The sequence below is a fragment of the Macrobrachium rosenbergii genome, chromosome 14 (assembly GCF_040412425.1).
Source record: "Macrobrachium rosenbergii isolate ZJJX-2024 chromosome 14, ASM4041242v1, whole genome shotgun sequence".
Classification (NCBI taxonomy): Eukaryota; Metazoa; Arthropoda; class Malacostraca; order Decapoda; family Palaemonidae; genus Macrobrachium; species Macrobrachium rosenbergii.
This window is the reverse complement of record NC_089754.1, coordinates 34807246-34821886: the sequence shown is the minus strand read 5'-3', so window position 1 is coordinate 34821886 and position 14641 is coordinate 34807246. Positions and strand designations below refer to the sequence as shown.

General features: G+C 38.2%; 1 protein-coding gene and 1 long non-coding RNA gene across 9 annotated transcripts in view; one reads left to right on the top strand and one right to left on the bottom strand.

Annotated features, from left to right (window-relative positions):
* Positions 1-14641, top strand: part of Camta (Calmodulin-binding transcription activator) — a 1022478-nt gene that overhangs the window by 984633 nt on the left and 23204 nt on the right. For all 4 annotated transcript variants that reach the window (XM_067116405.1, XM_067116406.1, XM_067116407.1 and 1 more), the window contains 6 exons: positions 9805-9935; positions 10200-10348; positions 11165-11346; positions 11651-11796; positions 12556-12722; positions 13273-13347. In XM_067116405.1, coding sequence (XP_066972506.1) covers positions 9805-9935; positions 10200-10348; positions 11165-11346; positions 11651-11796; positions 12556-12722; positions 13273-13347 — 850 coding nt within the window. The remainder of the gene's footprint in view (positions 1-9804; positions 9936-10199; positions 10349-11164; positions 11347-11650; positions 11797-12555; positions 12723-13272; positions 13348-14641) is intronic.
* Positions 2536-14641, bottom strand: part of LOC136845920 (uncharacterized) — a 59662-nt gene continuing 47556 nt past the window's right edge. For all 5 annotated transcript variants that reach the window (XR_010855295.1, XR_010855292.1, XR_010855294.1 and 2 more), the window contains 2 exons: positions 11153-11339; positions 2536-9921 (listed from right to left, as the gene is read on the bottom strand). This is a non-coding gene — a long non-coding RNA (uncharacterized lncRNA). The remainder of the gene's footprint in view (positions 9922-11152; positions 11340-14641) is intronic.

Here is a 14641-nt window from a genome sequence, read left to right as displayed (position 1 = left end):
TTGTTGGCATCACATGGTTCCCCTATATTGTGCTTAATGCACCATCTTTTGGGACATTTTGTATTTTATTCAACTCAGTTAACTATGGCCAACTTTGATGGTCTTTGGATTTATGGCAGTCACATATCCTTTAATCATTTTGTGTCCTTGGTTCTCTTTTCTGTCAGTGTACAGCATTTTCTTTAAGCAGTATCTTTTGACTGTTGAAGGTACATACAGTACTCTGGTATTGAAAAAGCAAGTTACATACTCTGGTATTGAAAAAGCAAGTCATAATTTTCATTACTTTGCTGATTTCAGTTTGTGTTTCCACTGGGATCTGTTAAGAGTGGTTTTGTGAAGTTGAACAATGGATTAAACTTTACTTCATGATGGTACATTGTCCAAACAGCACTGGATTCACTCTCCTGAATGATCTGTAACATTAAATGTTTCTGAAGTATGGGAACTTTTTCCATTGGCTTTACACATTTTACAGAATCTGTAATATCTTCACACATTTCTTGAACTGGTTGTTACAGTTCATGAGTAAGTCAGTAAATATGAGGACATTTTGGTAACACAGTGACCCTTCTATATCTTGGATCAGTTGCTTTGCTGCAAAGATATAGTGGCTCTATGTACCTGTAAATTCCTTCCAAGTTTCAGACAGGCTTCCATCTGTTAAGATTACTCAACTATTGGTTTTTCAGGCCAACAATCCATTGTTACCCGACATTCAAATTATTGTTTTACGTAAACCTCCGTAATTTTTTGGGGGGTTAGGCATCATAAATATATATGAATATTGTACAATTAATTTAATCTGTGTGCACATACTTACAGTTTAGTAGAGTACATGATTAATCTAAAGGAGTAAATTAAAGTGCTCTTAAAAACAATTTAAGCAGTATATCATTAGTTCACTAGTTTCCCTAGTTCTTTAAAGTAGACCGAAGTATTATGCCAATGATAACCAAAATACTGCAATACATATCTGCTAATGACGAGTAGGAAATTTTAAATATAGTTTTTGAGTGAAAGGTATTTAACTTTGTTACTAAGATTTTATTAATTCAGCCAAGAGGTATCCTAATTTGGTTATTTTCAAATAATTGTTGGGAAAATGCTGGTGGTTGCTAGTTATCACCATATATTCACAAGTAAGATTTACCATGACATTATTTATAATACAATATTGTAGTAGTTCAGTATTGTATGCAGTTTTCTCAATACAGTATTAGTTGGCATTACAGTACTAGCTTCTAAGCTGGTAATACTATACCAATATTTTGACTGAAAGTCATGTTCAAGATAAAGTTTGCAACTTTCAGCTTCTTTGGAACAAGCTTACTTGTATATACTGTTTTGGGAAATGTTTTATGCTTATTACTGCATAGTACCATTATGTTAATTCAGTTGCAAAGTTTACCAGATTTGTGGAATGATGCATTGGGACACTCACTGAGGTGCTAAAGATCTAAATTTTCTAATAGAAACTGCAGGAAGAAACTTTCAACACTACAGACAAAAAATGACACCAGTGCAAATGTTGAATTTCAATAAGAAAGCATTACATGTTCTTAGACTATAGTAATTTTAAAAATTTATGGGGATGTATTATTCAGTAATCATTCATGAATAAATAAACTTTGTACAAGTACTTAGCAACTGCTGTGTGCAAAATGACAATTTTAATTATTTTGTATTTTTCATAGCTAACAAACCTATGGTCTTAACGTTAGGATAAAATCTTATAGTGCCAGCTGGAAACCGGTAAAAAACATATAAAATTGTAGGACAAGGTATCGGTGGCAACGAGGTTCAGCCAACTGGATGAGAGAGAAGGCATCAGCCAACCTACCTCACTTCACCCGAGAGCGCCTTGAAGCATCAGTTTCTTCCAGCCCAGGGAATCACTGTGAGGGGTGGCAAGATATGGGCATTGTACGTTAAGACCTCAGGTTTGTTAGCTATGAAAAATACAAATTAATTAAAATTTGTCATTTGTTCATACACGGAACAAACCTAGGTCTTAACATGAGGATAGACTCACCTTTGGTCGGAAGAAAGGAAAGTCGAACTGACTGGAGGTTCAGCACACCTGGTCTCATTTCCTTGTTAGGCTAAAGTAGAGGAAGGAGACGTATGCCCCTGACTTGTCAGATAATAAAAAAGTATACCAAATGGTCAGACTACTGGGCTAATACACAATGTGGAGGAACAATGTATAAGTAGAAGTTAAAGAGCTATATCTGTTCAGACAACAAACCTTCGTTAGCCATCAATTTGTTTATCATCATTCCTCTCTCCCCTTGTGGAGAGAGGAAGGTTTAGCTTCTGCATGGACAATATTCATGTAAGAATAAACTTTCTCAAACAGAAAGGCCACTTCCTGTATCTAACCAGTTCCAGCTCATGACAGATCAATCTTCCTACTACCCATGGGTAGAGAAGAAGGGGGAAATGGAAAGGAAAAAAGACCAGTCATCTCATTTACTCTCACTTTCATACTATCTTAGGTGATTGCCTACACAACTTGTTGAGCAGCCACCACTGGACCCAAGGAAAAAGTGTCCAAGGACCTGTGGCCAACGTCCTAAAGATAAAAGGGTGTGAAGGTGGTTTGATGAAGCCAAGTACCAGCCTTCAAAATCCTATGAATACACAAGTTCTTCTTAAAAGCTAATGAAGGGCCTAAACCCCTACCATCACGTGCTCTTGCACACACAGTGTTAGAATCCAAGGTTGTAGGAGAGCTATATGCAAGATTAACAACCTCACAGAGCCAGAAAGAGATGATATTCTTGGACATTTCTTTCATGATCCAGTCTGTGCTTACAAAATGTCTTCAACACCCCAGCCTGTGGTGATGAGTCCTTTTTAGGCAACCATGCGCTGCTCTGACAAGACATAAGAGTACTTCATCTGGTTCGTTATCAACAAAATCTCCCAAGGAAGGGATGGAAAAGGATTCAAATCTGTCATCATGAATCGAAGGATTTTGAGTCTTAGCTATGAAATCCTGGGACAAATTCGAAGGCTATGGACCCCAACCCCGTCCACACCTTTTAGGCGCAGAACCAAACCCAAAGCAGCCCTATAGTATAGCCTTTGATGGCAGACACAAAGACTTTTCTCCCTCAGGAGAAAAACTAGGAAATCTGCTATTTGCTGAACAAAAGTTCCAACTGGAGAGAGACCCCTTCGACAACACCAACCACAGTAGATGGCCCATTTTTCCTGGTACATGGCTGAGGAAGATCTTCTGAGACAGCCAGACATCTCTGTCACTGCTCTGCGAGAAAAGCCTCTCGCTCGCAAGAGATACTGGACAATCTCCAGCTGTGAAGAGATAAGGACCCTACTGACTGGTGATATCTCTCGACGTGAGGCTGGCAGAGGAGGTTGTGCCATGAAGGGATCTCTCTGGGAACTGCTGACAGCAGGGATAATAGATTGCGGAACCATTCTGCGTGAGGCCACCAGGGAGCTACAAGGGTCATCCTGAGATTCCGGGAAATTGTTACCCTGTTCAAGACCTGATGAATCAGGCAAAAGGGAGGGAAGGCATAAACCTCCAGGTTGTCCCAAGGATGTTGTAGGGCATCCTTCACCATGGCGAAGGGGTCTGGGATAAAAAACAGAAGACCTCTAGCTTCTTGTTGAACCTTGTGAACAGAGCTGTCAATGGCCTTCCCCAAAAGAGGAAGAGCCTGTCCACTATCTCCTGATGTAAGGACCACTCTTCCCCCAGGACCTGACCCTGACAACTCAGTTTGTCGGCAACAACATTCCTCTTGCCTGGGATATACCTGGCTGAGAGGTCTACTAATTGGTCTATCACCCACTGGTGTAGAAGCACCATCAGAGAGTGAAGTTGGCGAGAGACCAGCCCCACTGTTTGTTTACGGAAGCGACCACTGTAGTGTTGTCCAACATCAGAACTACTGAGTGCCCTGACACTCTTTCTTGAAACTCCTGAAGTGCCAGGAAGGCTGGTTTCATCTCCAGAACATTGATGTGCAGCTGCTTGTACTGAAAACTCTAGACTCCTGACATCGGAAGGTCCTCCAAATGAGCTCCCCAACCCTCGTACAAGGCGTCTGAGAACAGGAGAATTTCTGGAGAATGAAAAGGCACTCCTATTGTCAAGTTTTCATCAGCTAACCACCACAGCAGGTCCTTTCTCATCTCTGTAGACAGAGGTACCTGGAACAAAGGCAAGTCCCTTGCAGGGGACCAGAACCCAGAACTCTTTCAATCCCCACTGAGGAGATCGAATGTGGAGACAACTGTGGGGAACGAGTTTCTCTGGTGAGGTTAAAAGACCTAGGACCACTTGCCACTGATGTGCTGGCTACTTCTGCTCTGATAGAAAGGACCTGGCTACTTTCCTGAACTTCTTGATTTGTTGGTCCGATGGAAACACTCTCAACGACACTATTACCATTTCCAGGTAAAGAATCTTTTGACTGAGAAAGGATCTGGCCACTTTCATGAACTTCTCGATTCATTGGTCCGATGGAAATACTTTGAGAGACGACACCTTGTGTATTACCATTCCCTGGTAAAGAATCTTTTGACTGGGGAGAAGATTTGACTTCTCCAAATTTATCACGATGCCTAGGTCATGACAAAACTGGAGAAGACGATCTCTGTCTTGGATTAGCTTTTCCCAAGAATCTGCCAGCAACCAGTTGTCAAGATATCTTAAGAGCCGAATTTCCTGAAAATGAGCCCAGGTTGACACTAGGGTGAACACTCTTGTGAACACTTGAGGGCTTGTTGTTAGACCAAAGCAAAGGTCTTTGAATTGAAACTCTCTCACAGGCTGAAGTAGAGAAACTTTCGGGAAGAGCGATGGATTGGAACCTGGAAGCAAGCATCCTTCAGACCTATCGTAAGCATGAAAGTGTTGCTTCTGACAGTTGACAGGACCATAAGAGGAGTCTCCATCTTGAATCAGGTCTTCCTGATGAACAGGTTCAGAGTCAAAAGGTCTTATCACTGGTCTCCGATCACCTGTCACCTTGGGGGACTAGGAAAACCCCGACCATAGAATCCTGGAGAAGGATACTTGACTATTTCCACTGCTCCTTTCTCAATCATTTTCTCTACTTCCTCCTGGAGAGCTAGAAACTTCAGAGTCCTTGGCGTATGACAAGTGATGGAGGGGCTGCTCGGAGAGAGGGGGAGTGAAATTTAAGGGGGTAGTAGATATCCCACCCATAGAACATCTACCACCCAAGATTCTGCTCTGAAACTCTAACACATAGCCCAATGGCTTGTCAGGCATCCCCCCAGTGGTGGCAAAGAGTGGGGAGGGGTGCCTACTCTATATCACTTACCTCCCTAGCTCCTCTTCCTGGTCTAGAGAAGTGGGGCTGAAAGGGCTATTGCTGAGGAGTTTTCTTAGTAGATGATTGGGCAGGTTGACTAGCCCTGATAGTTGACGCTGCATTAGTGGTCTTTTTAGATGATTGAGGCCTAGGTTGAGAAGGACCAGCTGACTTTGATACCACTTGATGCACTAGCCGGTCATTATTGTCTGCGCAACAACTATCGACTGCTGTGTCTAGTTGCTCTGTAGGGAAGAGAGAAAGGGAGTTCAAAATATCCCCCGTTCCTCAAGGACAGCTGGGAATCTGTGCTGATGTATTTCGAAACCTTGGAGAGGGCTGCATCTCTTCTTTGCAGTAACAGATTAACCCAAATATTAGCATTTAAATGGGCCAGGTAAGAGAGCTTTACTGCCTGACTGTAAAAGTCACCTAATGCAGAGGAAGATATTTTTGCCACAGCTGTAGACTATATTCTAACCAAGAAAAAGTCTGAAAAGCAGAAGAGGCAGTCGACTCCAAGGTAGCTACCTCCTGATGAGTGAGGGAAGGGCCCTCCGACCTTATCTGATCTAGGGTCAAACCAGGGCCTAAACGGACCAGATCTGGGTTGATTTGTCTTTGGTGAAGAGTTACATTAGGGGCTGAATAAAACCGTCTGTGTCAAGAAAGCGGAGGGGAAAGAAGTTTACATGACCTACTAGACTGAAGAGAATTATCACGCCCAGGGACGAGAGAATTCACATGGCCTAAGACAGAATCAGCATGATTAGAGCATGGTAATTCCACTGAAATCTTAACATCCTTCTTAGGACCGAGTAAAGCTTTATACCTGTAGGGAAATCCTAAGAAGCTGTTGCTGCTTCAAGAGAAAGATTATTGTACTCAAGAATAAGTTCAATAACCTCAGCATATGTTTTGATAACACAGGGATCAATCGGGTCAGACGAATGAGGGATATCCTTATTTATCACTAGGGTGTAAGCCCTTTCAGGTCCTAAAACCCTCTTGGGAGCTTGGACATCTGATGATTACGATGGTAATCTATCCTGAGGTTCGTCTCAATTGCAAGAGCGAGAGACTGAATTTCCACTTCTGTGAGAAGGACGTGTGTCAATATATGCCCGTGCGTCAATGCGTCATATCCGCAGCCAAGTGAACTCGAACTATGATCCCAGTTCCTCTTAGGAGATCAAGAATGAGAGAAAAGCCTAGATCACGAGCAAGGCTGAACAACCGAAGGATTTGGATTGTCAACACATATGTGCTGGTCTTCACAGACTGGCATGGGAGCTGGAGCGACGACCAGGTGCCCTCCTTGGAAAGTGGGAGTGGAAAGGACTTCTGGAACGACCGAGTACATCAGCATGGACGTGTGAGCTAGAGAGAGACACGTTATCTCTCAACAGGGAATCAGAACAAGGAGATCGACGAGGAGACAACAGCTGACATTGAATACAGGTAGTACTTGAGTTACAATAATATGACGATATCTAGAAAATATTTTTAAATTTCGCATGGGCACAGGCAGCAGCGTTCAATCAGGCAGCGAGAGAGACCAAATTACAATAGACCAACTTATTTTCTTCCATCTCTTTGACCAACTTCTTTTCTTCCATCTCTTTATCCCATCTTCTAGTTAAAATAGTAAAAGAGAATGTAAAAGTACTGTTAGTAATGTTATACTCTTGCATAAATGCATACTGCCATACACAACCAAACGAGAAACTGCCGTTTTGCTAATAACCGAATTGGATAGCAACAGCTGTTTTGCTTGTATTTCAACCATTGTGCGGTAGTACACAATTACTGTAGTCATGTTACAAATGACGTTAAGTAGAATAAGACCAATATATTTTTACATTATACCCTTATTCGCTATGGAGAAAAGGTCGGCAAGGAAATATACTGCTAAATTTAAGCAGCAAGTTGTAGCTGAAGCTGAGAAAACAATGTTCAGGCTGCTAATGACTATAAATTATTGTGCAACGGCAACATGGATGAAACTCAACCATAAATAAAATTGGAGAGAAAAGAATTTTAATCAAAACTACTGGGCTTGAAAGAACACATATTACTGCTGTTTTCACGCTGATAAAAGATAAATATGTAAAGCTCATATTATGATGAAGTAAAGTGAAAATAGCAAAACTAATCTTGACTTTTTTACACAAAACAAACATGCCCCCCCAACAGCCAACGTCACATATTAACAAAAAAACAGCTAAATTAATTTCACGACAAGACATATTTAAAGTCATATTTCGACTTAAAAACACTTTGTATAATGAAAAATAACCTTGTCCCATATAAATAAAATATCTAGAGATTCATTTTCGCTAACTAGAAGCAAGAAAACCACTCTGAACTGAGTTAAATACGGCGAAATAAACATACCACGTAATCGTTTTCCAAACCAAAACATTGATCGCTATGATCGCAATTTATAATACAAAAGCAATATCAGAATACATACGTATTATTGGATACAGTGAAGTAAAGCATAACTGTTTAGAAGATCCATGGAAAAGATGCATATTCGTTATGTTGGTGTTTGTATAATATGATATTAATATGTGAATACAGGGTAGAGTATAATTTAGGTTAGCGTACCGTATATGTATACAATATACCATAGTGTAGGCTAAGCTAATTCTTGTTTGTTATTCAATTTCTCTTTGTATTGAATTATCATAAGTCAGCCTGCATGAACCTCCAGAATTAGCTGATATTAATAATTACTATACCGTATGTGTATAGAGTATACTTTATTAGGCTACCATACTGTATATGTATAGATGGTACTGAATACCCTAGTGAAGGCTAGGCTATATTCAAGGTACGTTTTTTCCCACAAATGATGGGTTTTTGGAACCTAACCCCATCGTAAGTAGGATAATACCTGTACTCGTATGTGCAGAACCGCTCATGTCCATTATAGAACTCCAGGAACCGAAAGGTAACGGCTGAACTTCAGAAGACATCTCCAAACAGGATTTCTTAATAGGGGCTCCATCATCCTTCCTACAAATACGAACCGGGACATCAGGGGAAGACAACACTGCTGTAGATTCCCCTATGGCATAAACCTACTTGGAGAGACGAAATGCGGCTGGACAAGACACACCCACAACGGGGCATGGCCGCAATCAGGTCTTCTTAGGCGAGGAGCAGCAACGATGTCCTTAATCCTCCGTCTAATGCGGGAGGACCAGACAGAAGATGACAACAAAGACAAAGAAGAAGACGATAACAGAGAAGGAGACGGAGATGGACCTGCATCGCTTCTTCTTCAAAACACGTTTGTACTTCTCTCGGATAACACTGTCAACTTTGTTGACTAATGCTCGAACAAGAGCATCAGAAGATGGAGCAGGAGTAGAAGTCGCCACTGCGGGAGGAGGCTCGAAACTCAGCACTGCTGACTGATGAGAAGACAGGGATTATGGGCCTATCAGGAGTGAGGAGAGCCGCTGAACTGGGAACTGTCATGGCAGACGAGCGGGGCAGAAAAATTTGGCATTTCCCGACCCCTCTCCTGAAACTTCCAAAGACGAAGCTATGGAAGAATGGAAAGGAGTAAAATCTTCTGAGGAAGAAGAAGTAACTGGAGAAAGATTGGGCATGGAAGAGGAACAAGAAGGAGTCTGAGAAGCAGCCATTGGAGGAGGAGGAAACCCCTCCCAAGATGGTGCCTCCAACTTCCTCCTATGCTGCCTCTTCTTGCCAAAAATCCTTCACTGCTCAGGAGGCCAAGAACGACATTCAGAACGTGGATTCGTAATATTACAACAAAACATGAATTCGTAATATTACAAACATTAGATCTGCACCTGCTACAAGTAGAAGTGGATCAGTCTCAAAAGAACCCAGAAAACGAAACCAAGGGTAACCATCAACCCCAGGACATTTTCTCAGAGGCTTAGAACTGGAAGGATGAGATGAGTTGTGTTTGCATGATCAAACACAAAACAATTCACACACAAAAGGCATTAATGCACAAACACACAGAATAGCACTAATTCACGACACAAAGGGCAAACCAAAGAAGGTAAACAATCAGGAAAATACTGGCTTCTGGAAGGAAGAAAACTGATGCATCATGGTGCTCTCTGTGAAGCGAGGTAGGCTGATGCCTTCTCTCTCATCTGATTGGCTGAACCTCGTTGCCACTAATACCTTGCTCTACAATCTTATATGTTTTTTGTTCTACAGTTTTATGTTTTTTACCAGTTTCCAGCTGGCGCTAAAAGATTTTATCCTCCGTTAGGACCTAGGTTTGTTCCGCATATGAGCAAATATATGATTTTAAAGAGCTTTGTAATGTTGGTTTGTAGATGATATTTTCATATTAATTTGTAAGCACTGTATTAGTTCAGCAACTATATTATGTAGCAAAGTAGTGATACAGATTCGTAATTTCATTGTAAATGGATTGCTTTTTGTTTCTCCAAAATTTATATTCTCAACTTTTACACTACAGGAGTGGACAGTAGCTATGCAAGCCGTCGAGAATCCCTTAGTTCAGAGATGGCAGGGCTTGCCACTCCTGATGATAGTCGTGTCCTCACTCTAGCTGAACAGATCATTGCAGCTCTTCCTGAAAGAATAAAGGTACTCTTTTCATTATATTACTAATGGTTGTAATAAATATGTTTCACAAGTTTGTTGTTGTTTTAAATAATTAATACAGAAGTGCCACATACTAAAAAGGAATTATTTAGTAAAGGTAATTTGAATCACATTATTGGAAATTAGTGTGTAATCTACCAAAGAAAGAACTTCAGCTCTTTACTTAGCTGTGTTCACCATTTTATTTATAGCATAATCTCCTTCCACCTTGAGTGCACAAAAACCATGTAATTATATTATTTTCAGACTGATGGAGAAGAACTGATGCAGCTTGAGCCTAGTCCTGCAGTTCCAGAGCCTCCATCATCTGATTTAGATATGGAAGTGATACTGGATGAACCACCTGACACTACATCAGAATTCAATTTTGAGTTTTCAGATATATCATCATATAGGTGAGTCCTTGTGCTCATTAAAGGTCATAGGAAAATTTAAATTAAAATACATAAAGAATCTGAATACATAAAAAAAAACCAGCAAATCCTCTTCACGAGCTAATTTTGACTGATTAAAGCGGTTTGAACCTCAGGACAAAATTTTGCACTTGACATAAATTCCTATCTTAATCTTCATGAATGGGTATATTGTATTATTAAATTTTTCATCTTTTACTTTATAAATTCTGTATTGACGTACATTTTCACAGTAATGATTTCTCATGCAGTTTACAACAAGAACAAAAGCAATTAATTTAGGGTAAAACTTTGTTTATACAGAAGTGATGAGAGTTTTGCTTTAATCATTTTTTGTGGCATGAAAGACTTCAGAATAAAATGGAATAAATAGTATTTCATAGACATCTTTTATTTCTATAATGAATCAGCAGGTAAGCATATTAAAAGAATTACTATTCGTAATCTTCAACATGGCTCAAAGTAAATAAATCTTTTGTTGAAATGGGTTGCACTATGTGCTCACCTACAACATATATACAGTACTGTATTACTTTTTGTTTCCTGGCAACAAGTATGTATAGCTATAGTACTTTGCAGTTTAATGTGTAGGCAGAGAATATTGTAGGACAGCTGACTGTAGCAAATGAATGCACTGAAGATTGAGATAGATCTCATTCTCAATTTTTTTTTCTTCAGACCTGGGCTACATAAGGCATAAAAATTTATCCCCCATCTGCTTTCTCATGATAAAATTGTAAAGAAACTGATTATGTTAACATGCACATACTGCATACTAAAACTCACTTCACTTTATAGGTATATAGATGTGGGAACCCCAAGTTCTTCGATGAGTCCTGCATCATCTAGTTGTTTGCCATCACCTGCTTCATTTACGCTAGAAAGTCCATCACCACCGCCAACTACTGCTGATTTTTCAGAGTTTTTCCAAGCGTCGACAAAAGACTTCTCCAGGGATTTTTCAAACCTTACTCTGTCAGGTAAATTGGCAAAAAAGTTCATTTAATTATAATTAGGAAAAAAATTATGCAGTTAAATATTTTGATGAAATTGGTAAAATTGGTTTGTTAGAATAGAAATTTTCATGAAATTTGGTTCATTATTATTATTAAAAAGTGGTATTCTCACTATCTGAAGGGTTTTCAAAATATTCTGAGCCTTTCAGTTTCTGTGTGGTGTATGCAGGTATTTCATGATAAGATTGTTATTTTACTACTACTTTGCCATATTCCTTTCCTACTGAACTGTAAGATAATGCAGCGCATTCTCTTGTTTGCTTTTCAGATCGAGAGCAGCGAGAATTATATGAAGCAGCCAAAACTATACAAAAAGCCTATAGATTATATAAAGGCCGTAAGAGATTACAAGAACAAGACAAAGAAAGACAAGCTGCCATTGTAATCCAGAATTATTACAGACGCTACAAACAGGTAATGTTTGGACCTATTTTGAAGTTTTATAATCGATCGTTACATTAACAAATACATAGAGCAGTCCTAGGAAGCAGCAATGAGTTCAGTATTTAGCATAGATGAGTTTAGGAGAGTGACAAATTAGATAAAGTTCCTGAAAGCTACTAACCTTAAGAGTCACTACCATAAATGTGAGAAATAAGATATATGAACTTCACCCAGGCAGCTATGTAATGTAGCTGGTATTATCAGCAACATGATAGTTTTCTTTGCTCTGTCACAAGTCCAACAATCAACATAATAATAATAATAATAATAATAATAATAATAATAATAATAATAATAATAATAATAATAATAATAATAATAATAAAGGACTTTCTCTTAGGGTTTTAGCATTAACTATGATAGCAATAAGGCTGGTTAGATTATGACAAGACATTACAGCATGCACTTTGCTTTCTTTTGTATATCGTCTAGTAATTTCAAACATTCAGTATTTGGTTCTACATTTGCTACTTTCATTCCGAATTCATGTTTTTCTTTATTTTTTTTCTCTTCCTAGCAATCCATGTTTATGAATGATGTGGCTATAGTATTGTACAATAGTGCAATCCTCTCTGAAGTCACATTTTCTCATCATAATGAATTCTATTACTGTTCAGGTTCTACTCATGAATTATAGTCAACTTCTGTCTCTGAAGTAATATTAGTAATAAAATAGTTTTGAAATAATTATTTATATTCATCTTATATTACCTTTGTTTTTCCTTTCAGTATGTTTACTTTAGGCAAATGAGCAGAGCAGCAACATTAATTCAGAACCAGTTTAGATCTTATTGTGAACATAAGCGTTTTAAGAAGAGTTTAGAAGGTGGTGAACATCCAGGTGTCAAGTTTTCCTTAAGAGGATCAAGAGAAAGCACTCCAATTCCAACCTTAAAGTAAGCATGAATTTAATCTACAGTATATTTGCAACTCACATCCATGACATTTTGCAGCCATCACCTATTTAACAACAATTATTTATATATTCAAGGGGGTACTGGACATGTTCATTGTACAGAATATAAAATGTCAAGTAGTAAATTGCAAATTACCTGTTCAAATGAAGCAGGTTTTTGGTTAAGCAAATTGTCTACATTTTTGGTTAGCTAGTTACAGACAAATTCATTTACTTCAATGTAAATATGTACTGCATGTAAAGCTGAAGATTCATTGAGAATCCCTCTCTCACCACACACCTTGATTAAAAAGGATTCTATGTTCAAGTTACCTGACCTTACAGCACAACACTGTAAAACCCTTTGTCCAGTTAAAATTAATACTACTTTAATATTTTTTTCTTACATTAATGATAGTTTGTTTCCAGTTTTTCATTGGAAAAACATTTTCTTTCTGTTCTTCAGCATCAAGGGTTACATTACTTTCAAAATATTGTATTATGTAGGACATATGCAATTCAGATGTACATTTGTATTGTTTTGCTTTTAGGAGAACTTATTCACAGAGGAGACAGCACCAGGCTGCTCGTAAAATTCAACAGTTCATGCGCCAGACCAAACAAAAGTAAGTCAAAACAGGTAGCATAATTTTTTTCTTATTATGTCCTCTGTTATTTATTACATATGTTTGTGTGCGTGTCAGCCTGCATACTTACACTTGGAGTTTTGGGTTTTGGTGTAAACGCTTTTGCTAATTATTAGCGTGCATATACTGTAATTTTTAAATGTAGAGGAACTATCTCCTTTATTTTGCATAAATATTCTTTTACTAAGCATAACATTATAAATTACACTGTACAGTATTAAGATATGTAATATTCTCTATAGTATTTGACAGCTATATAGTTAAGAGAAATATGAGCAAATAACATGTTGTGCTACAGAACCTTAAACGAGAGTAATGTCTGTAATCATTTAAGTTGATTAATACAATCAATTATATACAGATGTTAAACACAAAACTGTATTTCACAAATATGCATAGCAAGGGACTTGTAGCTTCACAGTATTTATAACATGTATGCTTATCTATATCACGTGTGTTCATTTTGTTTCAAAGGCAAGTTAAAATTAATATGAAAACGGTAGCCACAGTGCTTCAATACCTGTAGCAAGTATTGTACCTAAAACTATTTACTCCTTTTTAAGCCATTCCTCTGAAGACTGTGTTAATATCATGAATTAATAAACAAATTTGTCCATGGTACACCTTTCCTTTGGTTATTTTATCTATTTAACAAAGAATGTAGCCATATTTTAAATCAGCCGTTTGTAATGGTATGATAACATATCTATGTTAGAATGACTCCTTACTTCAGTACAAATGCTTGCATTAAAGCAGAAAGATGATTGCCCAGTTTTCAACATTTTCAAGTTAAGTTTTTATTCACTCATATGGGTAACATCTGCAATAACTGATACACTATTACTATTATCATTATTAGTATGCTCTGCTACTAATATTACTCTGACTCCATTGAGTATTAATGCTCATGTTGTGCATGCAAATTAAGTATATTAATAAAAATAATTATAATATTCCATGATTAACCACTGCTAATCTTTACCCCATTCTAACAAAAACCCGGGGAATTATGCAATAATCCATTGCAGTATTTCAGTGGTAATATTACTTCTCTTAATCTGTAGCTTTAAGTACGCTGATGTTCATAGACACCTGTCATGAAGACCATAATATAAAGTGAAAGATATCTGGTCATTATTAAGTCAGTTTTTAGCATCACTGTTTATGTTGGCGTTACTGGGGTTAAGCAAAGCATAAAATAAACATTAGGCAGCAGAGGGCAACACACTACAATGGCTACATGTTACAAAGATGGAGGAAATGAAAATACTAA